Genomic DNA, 23,889 nt, shown 5'->3' on the forward strand with positions numbered 1-23,889 from the left:
CTGGCGTCAAGTTTTTAATATTAATGTTCTTATCATTTTGTCAATAAAGATAATTTGCTGCAAAAAATGGCGGACTAAAAAAAAAACCCGCCTCATCAAACAGCAGGGGGGCGGAGCGACATTGCTAGCTCCCATTGCCTTAGGGGGGACGTCACCACGCTGGTTGAGGACGTTACCGCCATGTTGGGCATGGGCAGCGGATAAGAAGGCGGGCTTTTATTTGCCGTTAATAACTACGTTGCTCGGAATGACAGAACACGGAGCAAGTGATACCGGGCAGCTCTTCCATTCTGAGGCTTAGCTATTCCTAAGCGCCAGGCCGGGAATGAGTTTGCCCAAACTCCGGATGACAGCTTCCGGTCTGGTAACTCCTGGGCGCGTTCGCGCTGCAGGAAGTCGAGGGAGCGTGGGTTTGGTGAACGCGCCTCCCCCCCTCCCCTCCGCGGGGACCGGAAGCGGAAGCGGCGCGAAGAGTCTGGGGGAACCGGAGACTGAGGGAGAGCGAGGTGTTAACGTGTGAGGTATGTGGGGATCTCCGGTGCCTGCGGGGGCCGCGCCGGGACTCGGGATAGCGCTGAGCTGCTGGGGGGCAAACAAGGTGCAAGTTGGTGCAGATTAGCAGCAGTCCCATTCACTCTCACACTGCCTGTGCCCATGGAGTGAGTGTGTAAATCCCCTCACTATACGAACTGCTGCCCCCCAGCTGGGGCTCAATGGCTCCCCACATGCCTCAGTGTTAGTAGCCCATGGGGGCCATACATGGGGGCTATACTCCCCTATAGACTCAGCGGCTCATACTGGCGCTAAAGCCCCTTGCAGCCAACTAAAGGGCAAGTTAACCTTTCAACTTGTATCATGTTATAACAGAGGCACCTATTGTAAGCCATCTCTTTATTGGGCTTTGTTGTATATGATTTTCCAGTTATTCTGCTCTTTCTAACCTGCTATCTACTTGGTCTTTTGCTGTATGTATAACTTTATATAGCGCCAATATATAGCGCAGCGATGTACAATATACACAATTACACACAGGGAGGGCGAGTGTTATAAGAAATAAGTATAAATACACAGGGAGTAAGTGCCGCACCGTAGGAAGGAGGTCCCTGCCCCATAGAGCTTACAATCTAATTGGATCACCTCAGGCCCTCTTGCGTTCATCCCCCCCGTCTGCCTTACAAGCTCCATTTCTAGCCTTAGTAACCGGATAGCAGCTGAAATTCCAAGTCCAAGTTCAAACAATGTATATATGATTAAAAAACCCCATAAAAAGTAGCAATGGCAAGTTGCCTTAGATCCGTGATCCCCAACCAGTGGCTCAGGGCAACATGTTGCTCCCCAACCCCTTGGATGTTGCTCCCAGTGCCCCCAAACCAGGGAGTTATGTTTGAATTCCTGACTTGGGGGCAAGTTTTGGTTGAATAAAAACCCAATATAATGGCAAACGGATCCTTCTGTAGGCTGACTGTCCACATAGGGGCTATTAAATAGCCAATTATAGCTCTTATTGGCACCATCAGGAACCCATTTTATGCTTGTGTTGCTCCCCAGCACTTTTTCCATTTGAATGCGGCTCACGGGTATAAAAGGTTGGGGAACCCTGCCTTAGATACATCAAAAAAAGTTAAAGGAGAATGCAAGTCAAAATGTAAAAAGCATACTGCCCAATAGCCCTCCTATTGTTTAGTAAAAACGCCACACTTTTGGCTCACCTAATCAAATACTTACTCAGTCACACTTACTTCACATTTTCTAGAACAGGCAGCCATCTCTAAAAAGGTATTCTCCCTTCCTTTCCCTCCTTGCTTCATACTACACATGTGTTTCATTTCCTCCCCCCCTCCCCTCTGCCAGATCCGCTTCTGATTGGCTGGTGGGCATGTGTAGCTCAGAACAGGAGAGAGGATCAAGTTACACACATGCTCAGAGAATAGGAAGGCTGCCGCTGGCACCTACAGGAAGGGGAGAGAGATTTCAGTTATGTCACTGTAGGCTTCACACTGCTGTAGGCTGCCAGCACCATATCTCAGAGAAGCAAGCAGGGATCTGGGAATTTAGATATGCAGTAAGTACTTAAAAAGAATGCCTTTAGACTTACTTTTAATTTATATTAACCTTTCATTGTTCTTTAATCTAAAGGGGAACTACCCCTTTACATATCATACGTACAAACAAAGGTGGAATTACTGGGAAGTCTCAAGTTGATAGGCTCCTAGTGATTCTGGGAATTTACTTGCAAAACCAGGTCGGTAACTGTTTGCACTGCAGGGTGTTGTAGTTTAGCTACAGAAAGCTCAGTAGTAGGGAGGATTGTGGGCAGCTTTGTCCAAATTGCTGCATGTTTTTGGCCAGAATATATCAAAATAATAAAGACTTACACAGCAGGACATTCAAGCTATAGGCAGGTAGGCTGCCCTACACAGACCCTGCAGGGCCACATCTGCCACATCTGGTGGCATTATCCATATCCATTGGTCGCAGGAAAGATCATAATTATAACATGTATGGCCACCATTACAATCTATATAAATTCATAGGCTCTGGTGTAAATATCTGCAATATCTATAAAAAAGCTTTCTTTAATACTAGAAGCAGTTGGACTGGTCTAGATAAGCTCTTATTTTTTAATAGAAAAAGACAGTTCTTACTACGAACATTCAAATTGTAAACCAATAGCTAAAAGGGGAACTTTACCCAACACGGATGTTTGCTTAATGGAAGAAAATGTTATTTTAAGCAGCTTCCCAACATACATGGATCATACATTCTCTTTGGTTTTAGGGTGAAGACACACGGAGCTACTTAGTAGCAGCTACTTGTCACAGCTACTGAACGCCAGAAAATCCCCTGCCATAGACAATACTGAGAATTGCCTCTGCTAAAACACACGTAGAGACTGTTATCAGTAAATGATCAGCATTGTCTGTTTTAGTATCTGCTACTAGTAGCTCCATGTCTTGACCTTTAGGGCTCTGGCACACGGGGAGATTAGTCGCCCGCGACAAATCTCCCTTGTCATGGGCGACTAATCTCCCCGAGTTGCCATGACCCGCCATCCCACCGGCGAACATGTAAGTTGCCGGTGGGATGGCACACGCGGCGGCACGATTTTGGGAAATCGCGCCGCCGCGTGTGCCATCCCGCCGGCGACTTACACGTTCGCCGGTGGGATGGCGGGTCATGGCAACTCGGGGAGATTAGTTGCCCGCGAACAGGGAGTTTTGTCGCGGGCGACTAATTTCCCTGTGTGCCAGAGCCCTAAAAGTTATTAGTAGTTAAAAGCAATGTCTGCCTGGCTGTTTACATTCTTTGCACTGCAGGTTCTGACTCCTGAAACAATGTAGCCAGAAGCCAGCTGATTAGCAGACCCTGAAGGAGATGTGACACCTGTACCATTTAAAAGCTCAAACTGGAGAATAGAAAGTGTCAGACAGATAGAGCTTTTAGCATGGACATAACCACCATACTTGCCCGTACTCCTGTCTTTATGCTGCTCTGCACTGGTCCTCCAATTAGTTTTGGGTCAAAATAAAGTGAAAGGTATTTTTTTTTCTAATTTAATGGCAAAACTGTTTATTTTGAGTACTTCAGGCACGTAATGGCATTTTGGCTGCTGTAGCACCGCAATGGTGACTTCAGTTTTTTTTGTCAGCCCATGCAACTGCTGAATAGTTGTTTCCTTTGCCTTAACAGTTCTTATCTTGCTCACCCTGCTTGAAATCTTACTTTGGTGGAAATAGTTGGTTACAAATTGGATTTTAGACTATGGTGCTGTTCATGCTTTGCTGCAAAGATCTGTGCCACTGTGACAGAATGCTCTGTTATACAGATAGCTAGAATCTCAGCCATAAAGCAGGGCAGGACTGCTGCTTACAATGGGGGGGATCAGATAGGATCTGTGCCACTGTGACAGAATGCTCTGTTATACAGATAGCTAGAATCTCAGCCATAAAGCAGGGCAGGACTGCTGCTTACAATGGGGGATCAGATAGGATCTGTGCCACTGTGACAGAATGCTCTGTTATACAGATAGCTAGAATCTCAGCCATAAAGCAGGGCAGGACTGCTGCTTACAATGGGGGGATCAGATAGGATCTGTGCCACTGTGACAGAATGCTCTGTTATACAGATAGCTAGAATCTCAGCCATAAAGCAGGGCAGGACTGCTGCTTACAATGGGGGCATCAGATAGGATCTGTGCCACTGTGACAGAATGCTCTGTTATACAGATAGCTAGAATCTCAGCCATAAAGCAGGGCAGGACTGCTGCTTTGCAAGAGATTCAAACTTTATCCTGTTTTAGCAATAAATACCCTGTTCTGGTCTGACACAGCATAAAGAACTCTACATAGAGACAATTCTAGTTTGCATAGAAGTGAGTAAGGTTACAAGATGTTCTGGCTAGCAGCACAAAGGTACAGGCAACCAATGCAAATCATCTTATTTACAGGTGACTATGGTATCCTCTCCCAGCATTGGCAGCTCTGTCCTGCTTCTACTATAACTTTATTTTCCTATAAATATGCAGTCAAACGTATTGATATTCATTGTTCTGCCAGGGGACCCTCATGCCTTTGGGAATATGAAAAGCCACCAAAACGGCCACTATCCATTATACAAGGGTGTCTGTTACTGTCCCCTAAATCCTGCGGTACCTCATATTTAATGGCCATATCTTTCCCTGTGTCTAGCTTTATTATGGGTGTTTGGGAGATTAGTAAGCATTATTCATTGTGGGGTTTTTTTAACTTTTAGATGATGTTATCTGTGTGACAAGAATATTATTTGAGCAGTGGAAATGGTAAGTAAATTCTACTCATTTTCCTTTATATGTGTACATAGGGTATTTGTATGTATGAGCTGCCATATTGCTAACCGTGGCTGGGGGATGCTATATGGCCCTCAGCAATGATAAAGTCGCCCATTAAACTTACCCATTATGGGAAATGCCTTGGTACAGGCGAGCAGTAGGGGCACTCATGCATGCAGATATGCACAGGAGGAATGTTGCGCTGTTATTGTGCAAAAATGAGCCGGGGGCCTATCTCCTTTAATATTAAACAACCAAAAAGCGCACTATTTAAGCTGCACTGTAGGAATTGCCCCACATTATACAGAGCTCATGCATTGGCCACACAACTGACTGGTGCATCCAAATCACTATACAATCACATGATTACCCAATCATTTCTGTTGTCAATAAATTCAAATGTGCCGACTCCTTCTGTTTTTCATATCATCAGCCTAGTGCCTATACAAACAGCTGGTTTCATCATGAGCATGTAATGTCATAATAATCACTGTGCAATGCAATAAAAGTGATAATAATGGGACAATAAATAGCTCAACAATAAATAATGCACTGATACATCATATAAAGCCGCGTGTGTGTGGATAGATTTGTTTTTTTTTATACAGCTATCACAGGATTTAGAGAATTGCCAAACAAAAATGTAAATTTAAAAAAGTGAAAGGTTTATTATTTATTTTTTTTCGTTTGCAAGTTCTTTAAATTCTTTAAATCCTATATATTTTATTTGTAGTAGCACCAAGGTTTGTTTGGTAGACAGACAGACACACAGGTAGATAGACTATCCATCTATTTACACACACAGGTAGAGCAGACGGGCTCGCAGGTAGAGCAGACGGGCTCGCAGGTAGAGCAGACGGGCTCGCAGGTAGAGCAGACGGGCTCGCAGGTAGAGCAGACGGGCTCGCAGGTAGAGCAGACGGGCTCGCAGGTAGAGCAGACGGGCTCGCAGGTAGAGCAGACGGGCTCGCAGGTAGAGCAGACGGGCTCGCAGGTAGAGCAGACGGGCTCGCAGGTAGAGCAGACGGGCTCGCAGGTAGAGCAGACGGGCTCGCAGGTAGAGCAGACGGGCTCGCAGGTAGAGCAGACGGGCTCGCAGGTAGAGCAGACGGGCTCGCAGGTAGAGCAGACGGGCTCGCAGGTAGAGCAGACGGGCTCGCAGGTAGAGCAGACGGGCTCGCAGGTAGAGCAGACGGGCTCGCAGGTAGAGCAGACGGGCTCGCAGGTAGAGCAGACGGGCTCGCAGGTAGAGCAGACGGGCTCGCAGGTAGAGCAGACGGGCTCGCAGGTAGAGCAGACGGGCTCGCAGGTAGAGCAGACGGGCTCACAGGTAGAGCAGACGATCCATCTATCTACACACGCAGGTAGACAGACGGACTCGCAGGTAGACAGACGGACTCGCAGGTAGACAGACGGACTCGCAGGTAGACAGACGGACTCGCAGGTAGACAGACGGACTCGCAGGTAGACAGACGGTCCATCTATCTACACACTGGTAGACAGACAGACTCACGCACAGGTGGACACACAGACAAATATTCCACTACCTGTCTATCAGTGCACTTTTAGCTGAGAATTCACATTACAGCTGATTAATACATGTCATGCTATGTAGAAGTATTCAGTCCTAATGGGGTGTTTAGCACTGACTTGAGCAGCCTGTGACTGTTGGTGATATTTGGGTAATTGCACCCAACATGGCAGTGCTCTTCAAGAAAGTACCCCGGGCCTGTGCCATTTTTATGGAAAACTCATAATGGCCTTGGCCACAGGGTTATTGATTTGACCCTGTTGGAGGGGGGGTGCCCGACATATTGATACCCCCTGTGCTGTTTAAAACTGTTTAAAAACTTCTTTTTAAAATCATTTTATCCTAACACGTGCTTTATGGGTCCCTGACGGTCTGTATTCATACACTGGAGCAGCCACCTGTCATTTTCCCATAGCACAGTCTAGTTGTTCCAGATACACTTTGGCCTACAGTTGTATCAGATAAGGATGCGGAAAGGCAGAAAATATAACTTACCTGTCACACGTAACCTAGAATTTCTGTTATCTCCCTAGAAACCATGGAGCTCATATACTAACAGCAGACCATTTTGCACCAGCGTAGTAACATCTAAGCACTGAATATAAACATTTACTAGTGTAAGGTTTGTGGGTCTGTTCTCTACCCCCAATAAAGAATAAGAAGTGCTCCCCCTTTCAGTTTCTATCAGCGGAGGAGAACAAGTGCCCCACTGAGTGCAGGAACACAAACCATATTTGCACAGGTTATTGTGCAGCCTCCTCTCTCCCCATATCTCTGTGTATTTATATCACTCACAGCAGCTTGGTTTGCTGGGACAAAAGCCCATCCATTGGCCAAGCGCCTGCTGGCTAATATTCCCTGTTATTTTTACACAGAAGCTGCTATGAAATTAGCCACTTATTTATAAAGATTTAGCATGTGGATTAGAAAATCCTCTTCTGACAGGTCTGTAGGCCAAATTATACAAAGCCAAAGTCACCAAACCAGGTTATCACTAGTGGTAGAATTCATGCCTGGCATTGCCAAGCAGTTACATTGGAGCTAAGCAGTGCCCAGATGCGCGAGTGTTATTCATAACCATATACAGTATGGGCTCTAGGTCTCTTAAGCTGCAGTTGTGTTTATAATCAAATCATTTGTCATCATTGCCTCACATTGTTTTATGTCCTGGTCCTGTGCCTTTGGGACAAGATGAACTGCAGTTTACTTTGCCTTGAAATCATATTCCCATATCATTTTATATATATATAATATATGTATGTATACTCCCAGTATCCACAAGTTTGAGTCAGGATGAACATTTTTGCTCCTGGGATTTGTCCAGCCTTTTTTTTTTTATATATAATAATTCTGGGGTTCAGGCCCAAAAGGTTTGGAGACCCAATAGCTCGGGAACCACTGCCTTTTAAGAAGCTAGAAGAGTGTTAACAACCCACGGTTGGCCCATAGCCTGTGTAATGAACAAGCGCCTATGTTTTGCACAACCAGTACAGAGAGTTGAGCCTGAACTAGAACCCTGTTATGGCAACCTACATGGTCATGGAATCTTCAGCAGTGGGGCAAATTGCCATTGGTTTGGGGCAAGTAAATCCCTCCCAGCAGTTCACATGGTGTGCCTAAGGGGGATAATTCAGTAGTAACTGGCAGTAGAGATAGCTGATGATTTCTCCTTTACATGGGACACGATTGTCATTGTGATGTTTGTATTTTAACAGGTTTAGGTTCCAGACCTTGTGCAAAGCGTGAGCACAGGGACCCAGTTCCTACATAAAGCCGTGTTCCAGTACAGAGAGGTGGATTAAAGGACAGAACGTTGCCAGTTTACAGGTGCCGTAAGCATGCCGATTTGATGGTCTCCTTCCCTGCGAGTGACGGTTTGCAGTTTGAGGCCTTCTCCATGAACTGACCACAAAGCTGCCATCCTGTGAATGCCGTGCTGACCACCCTAGTGAGTAACTGCTAAAACGCAGAGAGTGGGGTGAGTGGCTGCTTCTTTGCACACCTGGGTTAACCTCTTATTTGTGCAAATTGGCTGCACCCACCCTGCGCCTCTTATTCCTATTCTGCTTGTCTTCTGTGTGCCATGGTTCCCTGACTCTTTCATTTCTCTCCCCACAGAAAGGCAACATGGAGGAGTCTCACTTTAACTCCTCGTATTTCTGGCCTGCAGTGCCCACAGTCTCTGGACAGGTAAGTCCTGCTTCTCTTCTACACAAAAACTGCAATCTTTCCTGTACTTAAAATGAGGCCTGTCGGGTGGCCCCATACACGATTTTTGGCAAGGTATCGATCCAGAGGGCCCATTGGGTGGCCCCATACGCCATTTTCTACCTCGTATCGACCGGGGAGTCCCGTTGGGGTGGCCCCATACATGGGCAGATAAGCTGCTGAATTGGTCTAAAGGACTGTCACTCATTATAAGGGATAATGTACCTCCTACTGTAAATTATAAGGATATTAGCAGTCACTGAGGGGTTCTGTGACCATATAAAGGCACAAGGCTGCAGGCTGAGTTATACAGGGAACTCTGAGTATCACTCATGTATTATAAGGGATAATGTACCCCCTACTGTAAATGGTAAGGATATTAAAACTGGCTGAGGAGCATTTTAATTTGGCTGCCTATATCAGGAATGTTTAGCCCTTTAGCTCTGTTGAAGCTGTATATCCCTTGAGGTGTCGGGGTGCTGGCATGTAGTTTCCAGGATGCCATACTGGTACATTCCCGGTATCGGAACATGTTGGTATTACTTGGGGAGCAAAAACCCATTTGTTTGGAGACTCTCTTTACATCAGTGTTTTACGTATATATATTTTTAAGCACTGCTTTCAGGCCTGGGGCAGGGTTAAGTAACCAGAAGGTAATAATAAGCATTGCTGTTTTAAAATATAGATAGAGATACATTAGCATTTATAATACATAAGGGATATAGTAAGAGTGACATTGTAATAATTGTATTTACAATATCAGGAAGCGAGTCTAACATTGTTGTAGAATAGAACTGATGGAAAGAATTGCCACTCTGGTACTGTGTACCTTTGGCACTTTCAGCAAATCTGCCTACCCCATGCCAACCCCCCATTACCATATTGTTTTGCCCCCTGCTCATCTGGATAAGAATATTGCACTGTTTCTAGTGCACTGCCGTTCTCCTGTTTGTGTTGGTGCATCTGCATAAAGTTTCTCCCTGCTGATTTCAACCAGTGTGCTTAAAAACAATAATCCTCAGCATAGCGGTGACATTATTTCCCCATATTAGACAATACCACACTCGTATCCCTCACAGCAGATTGACAACTCCATGTTCCTGAACAAAGTCAAGGAGCAGCTGATCCAGGAGAAAGGATGCAACCTGAGCTCCCATTACCCGACGCTCCTGACCGTACCCACCTCCATGTCTCTGCCCGCGGGGATCAGTATGGACACGGACAGCAAGGTGGAGCTGCATGGTATCCAGCATAGCCAAGCGTCTGTCACGCAGAACATCACTGTGCTACCTGTGCCCACTACTGGGCTTATGACTGCCAGTAAGTAAAGATAACGGCCATGGCGTGCCAGCCGTGGCCTGGGTCATTTTGGAAAAAGACTTCACATTCATGTTAAATATGATCCAGTCGACATTTGCTCCCCATCTTATTAGGCCGTCTTTTGATTGATTCCGCACATGCTCAGTGTGCTTTGGGCTGCTGTTGAGAAGTTAAGCTATGCAGAAAGTCCCTAAGCCCAGTACCTGGCAGCAGCCCAGAGCATGTGCTGGAAATGTTGGGGAGCTACTGGGGGCATCTCTGGCACCACAGGTCCTTTCCCCTATAAAGGGCTGTGTTTGCCCTGGGCTGGTAGAGAACCCCAAAACATATTATATAGCTAACTATACCCCCAGAATGAATACTTAACCAATAGATAGATGATATTATGTTAAGTGACCTATTAAAGAATCTCCCCAAACTGGAATATATATATCAGTAAATATTGCCCTTTTACATCCTTTCCCTTGAGCCGCCATTTAGTGATGGGCTGTGTGCTCCCTCAGAGATCACCTGACAGGAAGTGATGCAGCTCTAACTGTAACAGGAAGTAGTATGGGAGCAAAAGGTAGAACCCTGTCCATTCATTGGCTGATGGGGCCTAGCATGTATGTGTGCACTGTGAATCCTATGATCCCAGGGGGCGGCCCTTAATTTGTAACATGGCAGTTTCCTATTTAGGATTACCCAATGGCACATACTACTAAAGTATATTTATATGAAGCAGGGTTTTACATATGAGCTGTTTATGCAATATATTTTAGAGACCTACATTGTTTGGGGGTATAGTTTTCCTTTTAAGCTTTAGTTATTTTTGAAATGGTGGAGCTGAAAAATAATTTTCCCTCTCCTTATATCGCAGTATACTATTTCATAGCATCAATTCCTATAGCATTTATTTGGCTTCTCACACTGCATTCAATCTCACCTCCCAGCAGGCCTGGTGATTACGTCTCCTTCCGGATCCTTGGTGACCACGCCATCATCTTCATGCCAGACGTTTCCCATCACTGCCCCATCCACCATGATCGTCTCCACTCTGCCCGGTTCCCAAACTCTGCAAGTGGTGTCGGATCTCACGAAGGCCAAAATCTCTGAATTGGGTGCCACAGGGACTCTCAAATCTGGCCGGGGGCGGAAGAAGAAGCGTCTCCCAGAACCCACTCTGCCTGATCTTAATGACCCCTACGACCTTTCCAATGAGGATGAGGATGACCATCAAAAGGATGGGAAGACCTATCGGTGAGAGCTAGAGCAGCTTTGTTTAACCAGTAATAGTGTTGGGATCACTTTCATCCGTGAGGGTAATGGCACAAGTTGCATTGGTCAACTGGCCAAATAAGTGGGTCAGTGACCAGTGTTTGCAGAATGTATAGGTTTAAATCAATAGTTTGGGATATTGCAGTTGCCTAAATAACTACATCACATAGAGAGCCATTAAGTCCTTTTAACTGCTGGCCATTTAGATGTGCCAGGTGTTGTTCACCTTTAAATAACTTGGTATGATGTAGTGCTATTCTGAGGCAATTTGCAATTGGTCTTCATTTTTTATTTTCCGTTTTTGAATAATTATTTAGCTTTTTCTTCAGCGATTCTCCAGTTTGAAATTTCAGCAGCTATCTGGTTGCTAGGGTCCAATTTAACCTATGAACCAGACAGTGGTTTGAAAGAGAGGCAGGAATATGAATAGAAGAGGGCATACATAGAAAAATAAGTAATAAAAAGTAACAGTAACATTGTAGCTTCACAGAGCAACAGTTTTTTTTGGCTGCTGGGGTCAGTGACCCCCCCATTTGAAGGCTGGAGAGAGCCAGAAGAAGAAGGCAAATACATTTAAAAACTATAAAAAAATGAAGCCCAAATGAAAAGTTGCTAAGAATAGGGTGTTCTATAACATATTAAAATTTAACCTGAAGGTGAGCCACCCCTTTATCATTCGTTAGAATATTATAGGCGCAATGTCACCTTAGTCCCTAACGATCCTGTTTGCCTTTCAGGTGCCGCATGTGTTCCATCACCTTCTTCTCCAAATCCGAAATGCAGATTCATTCGAAGTCTCACACGGAAGCAAAGCCACACAAGTGCCCGCACTGCTCCAAATCATTTGCTAATAGCTCCTACCTAGCCCAGCACGTGCGCATACACTCGGGGGCTAAGCCCTACACCTGCACCTACTGTCAGAAAGCCTTCCGCCAGCTCTCTCACCTCCAGCAGCATACACGGTAAGGGGGCTCGGGGGCCCAAGTGTCACTAGGGAACATTCTAGTGCTTTGCCTGTGGGAAGATTCAGTCTGCCAAGTTGAAGGGGTGGGGTGGATTTGCCAAGCCTGGGAATGTTGGTACAGTTAGAGAATGAGGGGTTGGAAGGGGGCAGATTTATACGTTTGGGGAAAGGTAGGTGTTGAGGGTGTCCTAAAATAATGCGTGAGCACGGAAACAACTACAAGATATGACAGCTTGGAACAGGTCTATGAATATGTGGGGTATTAACCTGATGCTGAAAAGGATAATGTGGAGATAGGTGTACAATACATATAGGCGTCCCGAGAGACATAAGCATGATGCACATTTAATGGAACAGTTGAGTGTCAAAATGAAACTGGGTAAAATAGATAGGCTGCGCAAAATTAAAAAATGTTTTCAATATAGTTAGGCAGAATCTATAAAGGCTGGAGTGGGCAGATGTCTAACATAATAGCCAGAACACTACTTCCTGCTTTACAGCTCTCTAAGCTGTTAGCAGTCAGTAGCCAATCAGTGACTTGAGGGGGCATATGGGACATCACCGTTTGGTTAGTTTGCTTTTGAATCTGACCTGCGGGCTCACAAACTAACTGACAGTTATGTCCCATGTGGCCCCCCTAAAGTTACTGACTAACTAAAAGGTTAGAGAGCTGAAAGCAGGAAGTAGTCTTCTGGCTATTATGTTAGACATCTGTCCACTCCAGCCTTTATAGATGACATTTTTGCCTAACTATTTTTATTTTGCGCAGTCTGTCTGTTTTACCTAGTTTTTTTTTTACGCTCAATTTTTTTTTTTAACAGGAAGGGGTCAGAGTAATGTGTGTGCAAGGCCATATTTCATTAGGGCTTATAACAAGGTAGTAAAGGTTATTCGTACCCCTTGGTAATAGTACAGATGGTTGTGTGGGCAAGGTGGCCAGCTTCATCAGCGCGCTTTCAGTATGGACCGCATAGGCTTTGTGTGAGAGGATGTTTAGCCCACTCGTTATCATTGTGTGGAACTCAGTAATGTGTTTTGTGAGTCCTTGTTGGGGTTATTGTATAACACATTGTGATAGGTTGACTGTGTGCAAGGAGAATTCCTGAGTGACAGTGCTGACTATATAGCTGTGCCCTGGTCTCCTGGGGTTGCTATGTCAGGGCTAGTGGAGGGTATTATACACAGAAAGGGTGAAGACCCTTATTCCTTATATTTCTATTTAGACCCTCTTCTATTCATACTCCAGTCTCTCATTCACACCGCTGCTTGGTTGCTAAGGTAAGAAAGACCCTAGCAATCAGCTGCTGAAATTCCAAACTGGAGAGCTGCTAAACAAAAATCCAAATAACTGAAAAACTACAAAAAATTAAAAAATATTAAGTGTAGTTTGCTGAATGTCACCCCTGTTACTTTCCCTAATCATCTCAATATAAGATACAAATGATGTGTCCTCTACATGTGGGAAATGTAGATAATGTGAGGGTCTCACTGGGTGAGAGGAACCCATAAATACACATTAATCCTTCCCATCGGTAATGCAGGAAGCATTAGCATTTCCAGGCAATAAGATTTTACTGTGTGAGCCTCTTGCATTTGGTTATGGGCAGTAGGGTATTTACAGGTGAGTGTTATTGACTCCCAGCTCTCGCGGCTGCTAAGCGGCGCCATTCTGACCACATTATCCTCCTGCTCTGAAGGGTTTCTATTATTTCAGCTCCATGGGCTGCAGGAGCGCAGTTATATCACAGTAACAATGTTCCAAATGGTGTTGGTTAAATCTAAAGTTTGGATTAAATTATATAAAGTGCCTGAATGCTGCATTTGTGTGACCATATAGGACATCACTATGATACTGTTTGTGTAACATATGGATGTGCAGCATCACTAGGCTTTAGGTGGGCTAGTGCTTACTGCAGGGACAGTCAGTTTGCCCCATCTTTACATTGAACAGGTTGCTCCCCCCGCCACTTCATAAACCACCAAAACTCAAAGTGCCTCATTGCAGTCACTAGTGCTGCCTAAGAACTCTTTTCTTTCTTTCTGCCATATCCCATATGTAAAGTTACTCAGTTGTAGATTTCCCAGCTCACAGCGTCCTGATTTCCAACAAGCACCTTGGCACCTATCAGTGCTGACCAGTGCCCACATAATCTTTTGTTTATTGCCCAAATGTATGGCTCAATGTGCCCCATCTTGTAGCTGCTGGCAGGCAAAGTGGGGAGAGATTGTGCAGTCTGTACCAGTGGAGGTGAGGAAAGAATGAATATGGCCAGACAGACCTGTGAAGGTTAGGGTAAGGGGGAGTGTGTGTTTTATTTACTAGTGTGGGTGAAAAAGGGGGGGATTTGTACACTCTGTTGCAATGAAGATATGAAAGGAATTTGAGCATGGATTGCATATTATTAGTGGAGCTGAGGAAGTATTACGAGTATTGGGAATGTTCCACCAGAGATGAGGAGCTAGGGCTGTAGTTGTCAGAAGACTGTTCCAGCAGAGGTAAGGAAAGGGTGAGTGTATGCTGGCTGTACCATTTAAGGTAATGAAAGGGTGAGTGTGTGCTGGCTGTACAAAGCTGGGGAAGGGATGAGTGTGTTAAATGTACTGGTAGCAGTGAGCAGATATGGGTGTGAGTGCAGACTGTACCATTTAAGGTAATGAAAGGGTGAGTGTGTGCTGGCTGTACAAAGCTGGGGAAGGGATGAGTGTGTTAAATGTACTGGTAAGCAGTGAGCAGATATGGGTGTGAGTGCAGACTGTACCATTTAAGGTAATGAAAGGGTGAGTGTGTGCTGGCTGTACAAAGCTGGGGAAGGGATGAGTGTGTTAAATGTACTGGTAGCAGTGAGCAGATATGGGTGTGAGTGCAGACTGTACCATTTAAGGTTAGGAAAGGGTGAGTGTGTGCTGGCTGTGTAACTAACAAAGCTGGGGAAGGGATGGGGATGAGCGTGTAGAATGTAGTGGTAGAAGTGAGTAAGAATGGGTGTGGGTGCAGAGTGTAGAAGTATTGTGAGCAGACTATGGAGATGTTCCAGGAATGCCGTTGCTGTAGGTGAGAAAGGGATGAACATGTGAAGGTGGGGAAGGAGTGGGTGAGTTCCCACTGTAGCAGTAGTGAGTGGTGGTTGATTGTGTGCCGGCTGTACCATCAGTGTGGCTTAATGAATGAATAGATGGGATGAGTTGTTGTGTTCACCAGGAGGTTGTGATGTATGAATAAGGAGGGACAGTTTCCATTCAGACTCTGTGCCTTTAACATAAACTGTGCCCCAACTTTTCAATTTCCCTTGATTCGGCTACACTGTTTCCAATATTGGTCCATAAACAGGAGCAGCCCGTTGCACACGAGTAAAGCTCACGTACAGCAGGTTACATGCCTGCTCCTGTCTATGGCACACACACACACACACATGCTGAGCAGCGTACATTCTACACGTGCCGCATACCTTCCCAGCACACACACGCCTTGCCCGGACACGGCCCTTTGCACAATGACATTCACACGCAGTTAGTTTAGCGGCCGCTGCCTCGTGGCCCCCCTGTGCTGTATAGTGGCACCACATTCATCTACCCTTTCATCTAGCTCATTGTCCCATTTAGTGTCCAAACTCCATTTGAGCCAAAGACCTACCCACTGTGTCATTCCGGCAGGATCCACCTGAAGGTGCACGGTGCTGTGTCCAAGCCCCACAAGTGCCCGCACTGCTCCAAAACCTTCGCCAACAGCTCCTACCTGTACCAGCACGTGCGCATCCACTCGGGGGTAAAGCCCTACAACTGCAGCTACTGCCAGAAGGCCTTCCGCCAGCTCTCTCACCTCCAGCAGCATTCACGGTAAGGGGGGCAGGAGAAGAGAGCTGGTCATCAGGCGATACCTGTTCCTTCAGTGAAAACACAAGCTGCTCCTGTAATACAGACAGTTGTGTAACTTGCGCTTATAAGCAACCATTATTATTTTCTATTATTGAATAAAATGTATGGCATTGAACATTTTCTAGGGAAAAACCAAGATCCATAGTGAGAAAAAGATCCTTCATACTCTCATGCACAACACGAAGGGGTTTCCTAAATATTGGGCTGTTACCAAACCCTCTCACATAGCAACCCATTTACTTTGGTTCGCATATAAATGGTGAAGAGGTGGGAATGAATGACAACCCTAACCTCCCTGCCTATATAACACCGTGTATCTGTGCACTGCCGTTTTATAGCTGTGCTAGTTACAGACTATCAGCCTTAGCTGTCCATTATCAAATAGGAGCTAATTTATAAACAATGGGCAGATTTGCACCTAGGCAGTAACCCATAGCAACCAATCAGCAATTAGTGTTTTTTCAGCCAGCTGCAGGTTGAACTCTGAAAGCAATCATCTGATTGGTTGCCTTAGGTTACTGCTCAGGTACAACTTTGCCCAGTGTTTATAAATGATCCAGCCCAGGTGACTAGGAACCCCCCAATCACAAAGCTACTTAGTGTGACATGTAAAGCCCCTGCAGTACATACACATACGTGCCCTGCCTTTGGATCAGCTCCAGCATTTCTTTATGCGCCCTAAAGCATTCAGCATGTACCCTCTGTCTCCCTGCGCTACAGAACCCAGCCCATACGGACTCCTTTCTTTTCTTTCAAGTAAAAATTCACCTCTCCGGTGCCAGACTTCACACTGCTCTTGCTGCCCTTTGCCTTGCTCTTTTATACTTGCCTTTGTGAGATGCAAGGCTATGATTGGCTTAGCAGTGTCAACTGTGCCTGCAGCCTAGCAAAACCTTTCTTTTCCCTTTGCATGCTGAGAAACCCATTTTGCAGGAGATTAGCCCAGAACACCATCCTTGTTTTGCAAACTCCAGTGTTTAGGGTTGTTTCGATTACCTGGCATACACAAGGGCACACATCAATTCGACTCCATCTTCACAGGGGCTGGCACCAAATAGTAGCAATATGGCAGAATGCAGACACCTAGGCACCTGTATGAGACCCATCACCCAGTCACACACCTCCGCCATTGCTCACAAGAGTGTACACTAAATGGCAAAGACACAAAATGGCACTGAAGGGAAGTGCACAACTATGCAGAATATGATAGGATCTATGCTAACAGTAAAGGTTAAGCCCAATTTCATGGACATTACCCTTTAGGCAGCGTTGCCTGGTTGGCATTTATTTGGGTGAATACAGGCAGCTAGTAGCAGCAATAGAGATGATTTGTTGGGACAGTGAATGTAGCGTTCATGTGTGGATAGGGTTGTGGAGTGTGCATGAGTGGAGCAGTGGTATTGTCAGGGCTCGGGCACACCTATAACCAGGAGGAGTGAGTTTCCATTCAGACACGGTGCCACGTGCCCTTGTTATGTAAGCTGTGCCATAAGATGGAATGCTACAGTGTGCCACGTCTCCATTCAGCCTGCCGCCACATTAACACACATCATATTCCCACGTAACACACCAGGAATAGTGTCCCGGGGGTGCCTTCATCCGAAGCCAGCTGCTTTCTGTGTCACACAGCTTCCCATTGGCCAGCTAGCCAGGCTCCTCACCATCTTAGCCACCACGGTGCCATACACAGCACTTTCTTCTATGTTGCACAGCTAGGTACAAATGTCCGCTGTCCTATCCTCTTCATCATTGCCCCATGCAGTTGTGAAAGTCCATCTAAACTGCCTGATAAACCCCAAAACCTACCCACTGTGTCGTTCTGGCAGGATCCACACGAAGGTGCATAGTATTGTATCCAAGCCATACAAGTGCCCGCACTGCTCCAAAACCTTCGCCAACAGCTCCTACCTGCACCAGCACTTGCGCATCCACTCGGGGGCAAAGCCCTACAACTGCAACTACTGTCAGAAGGCCTTCCGCCAGCTCTCTCACCTCCAGCAGCATACACGGTAAGGGGGGCAGGAGGAGAGAGCTGGGGGAGCCCCGACACCAAGCATGTTCCCTCCCCCCCTACCAGCTGCATGCACACGTGTCTGAATGGAAACAGGGTTAGGGGAGGGATATCATCCTGTCTGTCCATTTCACCCCCATTAATCCCTCCCCTGCCTCCCTTACTAGCAAACACTCTGTATTTGTTTCTACTCCTCTAACCTGTCTCTGTCTTTCTTAGGATTCACACCGGAGACAGACCCTACAAATGTGTTCATCCCGGCTGTGACAAAGCCTTCACCCAGCTTTCCAATCTGCAGGTATGTACCCCTCGCCTTCTTTTGTCAGTGGATTTCTTTCCCTTTGTTTGTGACTCTCCAAATATAGAATTCTGCCTCCTCTCCACCAACCCTCTCCTTCTAGAAACCAATCTATCTTCTCATGGAAACCAGTCTTTTCTTCTATTCTCATTTTCTAGAAACTCATCTTTCCTCCCCCAGCTCTCTCCTCCTGGGACCTGTCTCCCTTCTACTAAATCTCTTCTCTTAGGAACCCATCTTCCCTCTGCCAACTGTCTCCTTCTGGAACCTGTTTCCCTTCTCCCAGTTCTCTTCTGGGAAACTGTCTCCCCTCTCAATCCTATTTCCACTCTCCCAACTCTTCCTCCTGGGAACCTGTCTCCCCTCTCCCAACTCTTCTCCTTGGGAACCAGTCTCCCTTCTCCCAACTGTCCTCCTTGGGAACCTGTCTCCCCTCTCCCAACTCTTCCTCCTGGGAACCTGTCTCCCCTCTCAATCCTATTTCCACTCTCCCAACTCTTCTCCTTGGGAACCAGTCTCCCTTCTCCCAACGGTCCTCCTCCTGGGAAACTGTCTGCCTCTCCTGGGAATGTTTCCCCTCTCCCACCTCTTGGCCTTTCTGTGAGCCTCCTCTATCAATTCTCTTTCTCTGGGAACCTGTCTCCCTGTTTTGCCAGATGTAATACTTGTTCAGTTGTAAGAGCAGCCTGTTGATATAAATGAGCTTGTATAAGGGGAGCCTTAGGTTGAATAGAGATTTCTGTAGACTGCAACTGGAGGATGAGGCTCTTTCTGCTTTATTAGGATTGTCTCCCTTGCATGAAGGAGTAGAAAGCACACTTGGTCTATAAAATGTCTCTTGTCCAGTAAACTCTCAAATACCAATGGTAACAACACTGGGCAAGCCAATGTTCTATTAAATAAATCCCAGACCATTAGGCATGACTGGCAAGACGGGCATGTCTGGTTGTGGGGAAGCAGTGCCAAATACTTTCCCTGGATGTTTTTGCTTTTTATCCTTTTTTTTTTTTTTTTTTCCCCTTACCTCTTTGTTACCCCACTAACGTTTGCCTTCTCCATTCTGCCTGATAGTCTCACCGGAGGCAGCACAATAAAGACAAACCTTTCAAGTGCCACAATTGCCACAGAGCGTACACTGACGCATCTGCCTTGGAGGTCCACCTGTCGACGCATACTGTCAAGCATGCAAAAGTGTACACGTGTTCCATCTGTAGCCGGGCATATACTTCGGTACGTATCATAAACTCTTCCCACTTTCCCTCTACCCTTTGTTTGTGTCTTCATCCCCCCCCTCTTTCTGAACATGGTGTAGAACATCTCAGGCGCATTCTGTCCAGTGGCGGCAAATGTTCTTTCCCTCTTTATTGCCACTTCTACTCATCCTTCACTCCTTCTTTCTCCCCCAGGAGACTTATCTGATGAAGCATATGAGAAAACACAATGCTCCTGAACCCCAGCAGCCGCCTCCAACGCAAGTGTTGACTTCACAGGCACATTTCACCCCAGTCTCTCAGGCCTCTGATGGGCCTCAGTGCTCCTTTGACATGAATCCCTTCAAGACTGATCATCACAAAGACTTGTGTCTGACTGTGGCCACCAGCACAATCCAAGTGGAACACCTTGCCAGCTCCTAGTTATATGTTAGGGGACATTTTGGCCCCTATGTTAAGATGATAGGGGGGGACTTTGGACCAGACCCATTGTAGGAAGAAGAGAAAGAATGGGTTCTAGGCTAGCCTCAACTTTTGGGTGGGATGGGGGTTAAAAAGGACAACAAAACACAGCCCGATATTATAGGGGGAGGGCGCTACTTTGAGGAAGCCTTAATTTGAGGGAAGATGAATTAAACATTACGCTTACCCCAGCTGTGATGTGTAGTGGGGTGCAAGCTGTTGCAGTTTATGGGCAGAATGAGAAAACTTGTTCTAAAGAGCAGTTGGTGGAAATTGAGCTTGTGGAGTTGCTTTAATGCCACCCTAACACCAGAGGGCAGTGGCTGTGCTCCGTACGTGGGCATCACGGTGAGGCAGCAGTGGCACCTCGCTGAGTGTGAAGTTAGTAGCCAGTCATTGCTTACCATGCTTTGGTGAACATCCAGGACACCCAAACTTGGCAAGACCCTCACTGGGGGGCGAGTTCCGGGCTTCCCCGGTGTAACAAAGCTGCCATTGTAACCTTTCCCCGGAGTGGAGGCAGTAGCCCTGTTAACACTTCAGTTGCCTCGTGCTTTCATGTAACCACCATGGAACGTGTAAACCCCTCAACACAGGACATTGGCAGACTCTCCCAGTCGGACTAAAGGAGAGAAGAAAATTTGGGCTTCTTGGACTTAACTATTTTATACCCTGAGAATTAAATGGGGACCGGGGGGGGTTACACTTTGTATTATGTATTATTATGTTATCCTTATTTGGTTCCAATTCTTCCTCCATTGACGAGCCCTACCTGGAAGCGCCCATTGCAGAAGGGTCCGGGGGGAGCTAGTTTTAAGGACTGACGCTACGGATCTCTAGCGAGGGAGGAGTTCATGGATTTACGCTCTGCATTAAAAATTTATATTAGATAGTTCTGCTAATCTGCCAGGCAACGAGCGTGCAGCCTGTATCCTGGATATAATTATGTATAAATATATACAGAACAAAGTGTATTTAACTGCTGTCGTCCACTTACTGCTATTGCACATTTGCCTCATTTGTGCAGACGTGTAGGGAAGCGATTCATTGGCACCCCTTTCCTATCCTGCATTATCGACCCCCCCCAACCCCAGTCTGTGCTATTGGATTCTATATGCACCAATCCGGAGCCTGCTCTCATCTGTATACAGGAAACCATATTTAGGGTACAAAACTGGTGTCATGTAATATGCATTGGGCACACACGTGATCTGTCATATTACATGTCTGCAGGGGGAGGGGACACTCACGCCTCACACACGTCTCAATAATCCGTATAAGGAGCAGTTAAAAAGTTCATTTTGCCCCCAGGTAAGGAATGAAAACTTACACACGCGCATATCTGTTGAAAGGGTCGTTTTCATTAGTGATTTCCTAAAATGTATAGTTTGCCTTTTTTTGAAAAAATAAATTTTAACCCTTTTTTATATGAGCTATACAGATCATGAGCAGTCCCCGTTTTGTTTGGTTACATGAGCAGCACTCGGGCTGACTTCCTGCACTGGGTTAGCACAGAGGGAAGTTGCCCAGAATGTACAAGCCAATGTAAGTTGGCACCCATTGCATTGGGCCTGGGCTTCTAGGTGGTGTTTGGATGTTCTCTGTGGGTATTGGCCAGTACATTGTAGCTTGCAGCCTATGAGCTTGCAAGATTTGACAAACCCTATGATCAACCTATTGCTTTACTTAGCAGGGAGTTACAAATTGGAGTGCTATTCCCTCCCCCCCCCCCCCCCTTTCCCTCCCAGCAGCCGATCAGCAGAACAATGGGAAGGGAGCAAGATGGCAGCTCCCAGTAGGTATCAGAATAGCACTCAATAGTAAGAAATCCAAGTCTGGCTTGGGACTCCTCCAGTTACATGGGAGTAGGAGAAACAGTAGGTTAGCTGAAAGCAGTTCTAATGTGTAGCGCTGGCTGAAAGCTCAGACCCAGGCACACTTTACTGCTGCGCTGCAAGTTGGAGTGACATCACCCCCCCTCACCCCCAGCAGCCGATCAGCAGAACAATGGAAAGGGAGCAAGATAGCAGCTCCCAGTAGGTATCAGAATAGCACTCAATAGTAAGAAATCCAAGTCTGGCTTGGGACTCCTCCAGTTACATGGGAGTAGGAGAAACAATAGGTTAGCTGAAAGCAGTTCTAATGTGTAGCGCTGGCTGAAAGCTCAGACTCAGGCACACTTTACTGCTGCGCTGCAAGTTGGAGTGATATCCCCCCTCACCCCCAGCAGCCGATCAGCAGAACAATGGGAAGGGAGCAAGATAGCAGCTCCCAGTAGGTATCAAGTCCGGCTTGGGACTCCTCCAGTTACATGGGAGTAGGAGAAACAATAGGTTAGCTGAAAGCAGTTCTAATGTGTAGCGCTGGCTGAAAGCTCAGACTCAGGCACAAGGCACTGAGATGGCGCCTACACACCAATATTACAGCTACAAATACATTTGTTGGTACAAGAATAAAATGTTAAATGGCAGAGGAAATTATTTGCTGTGTAACAGTGTCATTTAGAAATAAAAAGTGTCCCATAAATATGTCCGTATCCCTTTAAAGGAGAACAAAAGTGTACCTATACCCTTGGGCTCCTGACCCAACCCTCACCTACTGCTTTACCTGCTTAAAAAATAGGTCAGCGGGATTAGCAGGTGGTATCTCCCCAGAGGTGGGCAACACAAACATGCCCAGTTGGATCCAGGTCCAGATCAGCCACCATGAATACCCATTTGTTTTGCATGTTCGCCAATAAGTGGATCAATTAGTGTATGCCCAGCTTTATTTATGGAAGGCCCCCTTGTTAAAGGTGTTGTTTACCTTTACATTAACTTTTAGTATGATGTAGATGTTGATATTTTGTGACAATTTGCAATTGGTCTTCATGTTTTATTTGCCATTTTTAAATGATTTTGCTTTTTGTTTAGCAGCTCTCTAGGCTCTCTAGTGCCCGTTTTATCCCAGCAACCAGGCAGTGGTCTGAAAGAGAGGAATATGAATAGAGGAGGGCCTAAATAGAAAGACAATAATACAAAGTACCAATAAAACTGAAGCATCACAGAGCAATTTTTTGGCTGCTGGGGTCAATGACACCCCCCCCCCCTCAATTTCATAGCTGTACAGCTTCAGAAAAGGAAGACATATAATTCAAAACTATAAAAAATGAAAAGTTTGTAAGAATAAGTTAACCTGAAGGTGAACCACCCCTTTAAGTATGGTGTAAAGATTCAATGACCAGCCAGAGGCTCCTCTTCAGTAAACAGCTCTGACTTACCCATTAATGGAGGCACACGTTATACAGGTTGGACCAGCGCTGTTATCCATATATAGCACAATATTGGACCGATTTATGATGAGTCTATGGATTGGACAGGCCATAGACTTGTGAATATTGGAGTTATGTCTGCATGGCAACACAAATGGTCTCATCTTGGTCTGTGTCCTGCTCAGTTTACAGATAAAGCTGAAGTTCATTTCTGTAACACATGCAATATGCCTGGATCACTTTTGAGGCTCTTCGGCCCCCAAGCAGGGCCACTTTTACAGGCAGCAGAGCATGAGGTAAAATAGGTTCTGACCATTGGCCCTTATGGTGAAGACACACCAAGCTACTAGTAGCAGCTACATGTCAGGGCTACAAAAATAGACAATGCTAAATATTTACTGATATTGCCTCTATGGGTTTTTAGCAGAGGCAATAAGTATTGTTTATGGCAGGGTATTTTCAGACATTTGGGTAGCTGCTACTAGGTAGCTCAGTGTGTCTTAGGGAGGTGGCACACAGGGAGATTAGTCGCCTGAGATAAATCTTCGATACCGCGGGTGACTTCGGAGAACCAAAGCCACACGTATGCCACATACGCCCACTGGCGATTTACAATCTTGCCAGTGGGATGGCATTTTGGGAAGATTAGTCGGCACCGGTAGCGAAGATTTATCGCTGGAGACTAATCTCTCCATGT

At 46.0% G+C, this 23,889-nt stretch overlaps 1 protein-coding gene across 9 annotated transcripts; it reads left to right on the forward strand.

Annotated features, from left to right (window-relative positions):
• The first annotated feature begins 241 nt into the window (after positions 1-241).
• znf384 (zinc finger protein 384) lies at positions 242-21,385 on the forward strand. Of its 9 annotated transcripts, none has more exons than XM_012966379.3 (12): positions 242-521; positions 4,753-4,798; positions 8,054-8,286; positions 8,457-8,528; positions 9,599-9,866; positions 10,802-11,105; positions 11,861-12,085; positions 15,739-15,921; positions 17,787-17,969; positions 18,191-18,269; positions 19,341-19,499; positions 19,676-21,385. In XM_012966379.3, the coding sequence occupies exons 4-12, from the start codon at positions 8,466-8,468 to the stop codon at positions 19,901-19,903; spliced, it is 1,692 nt and encodes a 563-aa protein (XP_012821833.1). In that variant the 5' UTR covers positions 242-521; positions 4,753-4,798; positions 8,054-8,286; positions 8,457-8,465; the 3' UTR covers positions 19,904-21,385.
• The last annotated feature ends 2,504 nt before the right edge of the window (positions 21,386-23,889 follow it).

Source organism: Xenopus tropicalis, chromosome 7 (assembly GCF_000004195.4).
Source record: "Xenopus tropicalis strain Nigerian chromosome 7, UCB_Xtro_10.0, whole genome shotgun sequence".
Classification (NCBI taxonomy): Eukaryota; Metazoa; Chordata; class Amphibia; order Anura; family Pipidae; genus Xenopus; species Xenopus tropicalis.

Coding starts and splice junctions, on each gene's coding strand:
- znf384 (XM_012966376.3), top strand. CDS start 8,466: ATGGAGGAGTCTCACTTTAACTCCTCGTATTTCTGGCCTGCAGTGCCC. Junction 8,529..9,598: donor TGCCCACAGTCTCTGGACAG/GTAAGTCCTGCT, acceptor TCCCCATATTAG/ACAATACCACACTCGTATCC. Junction 18,270..19,340: donor CCCAGCTTTCCAATCTGCAG/GTATGTACCCCT, acceptor TCTGCCTGATAG/TCTCACCGGAGGCAGCACAA.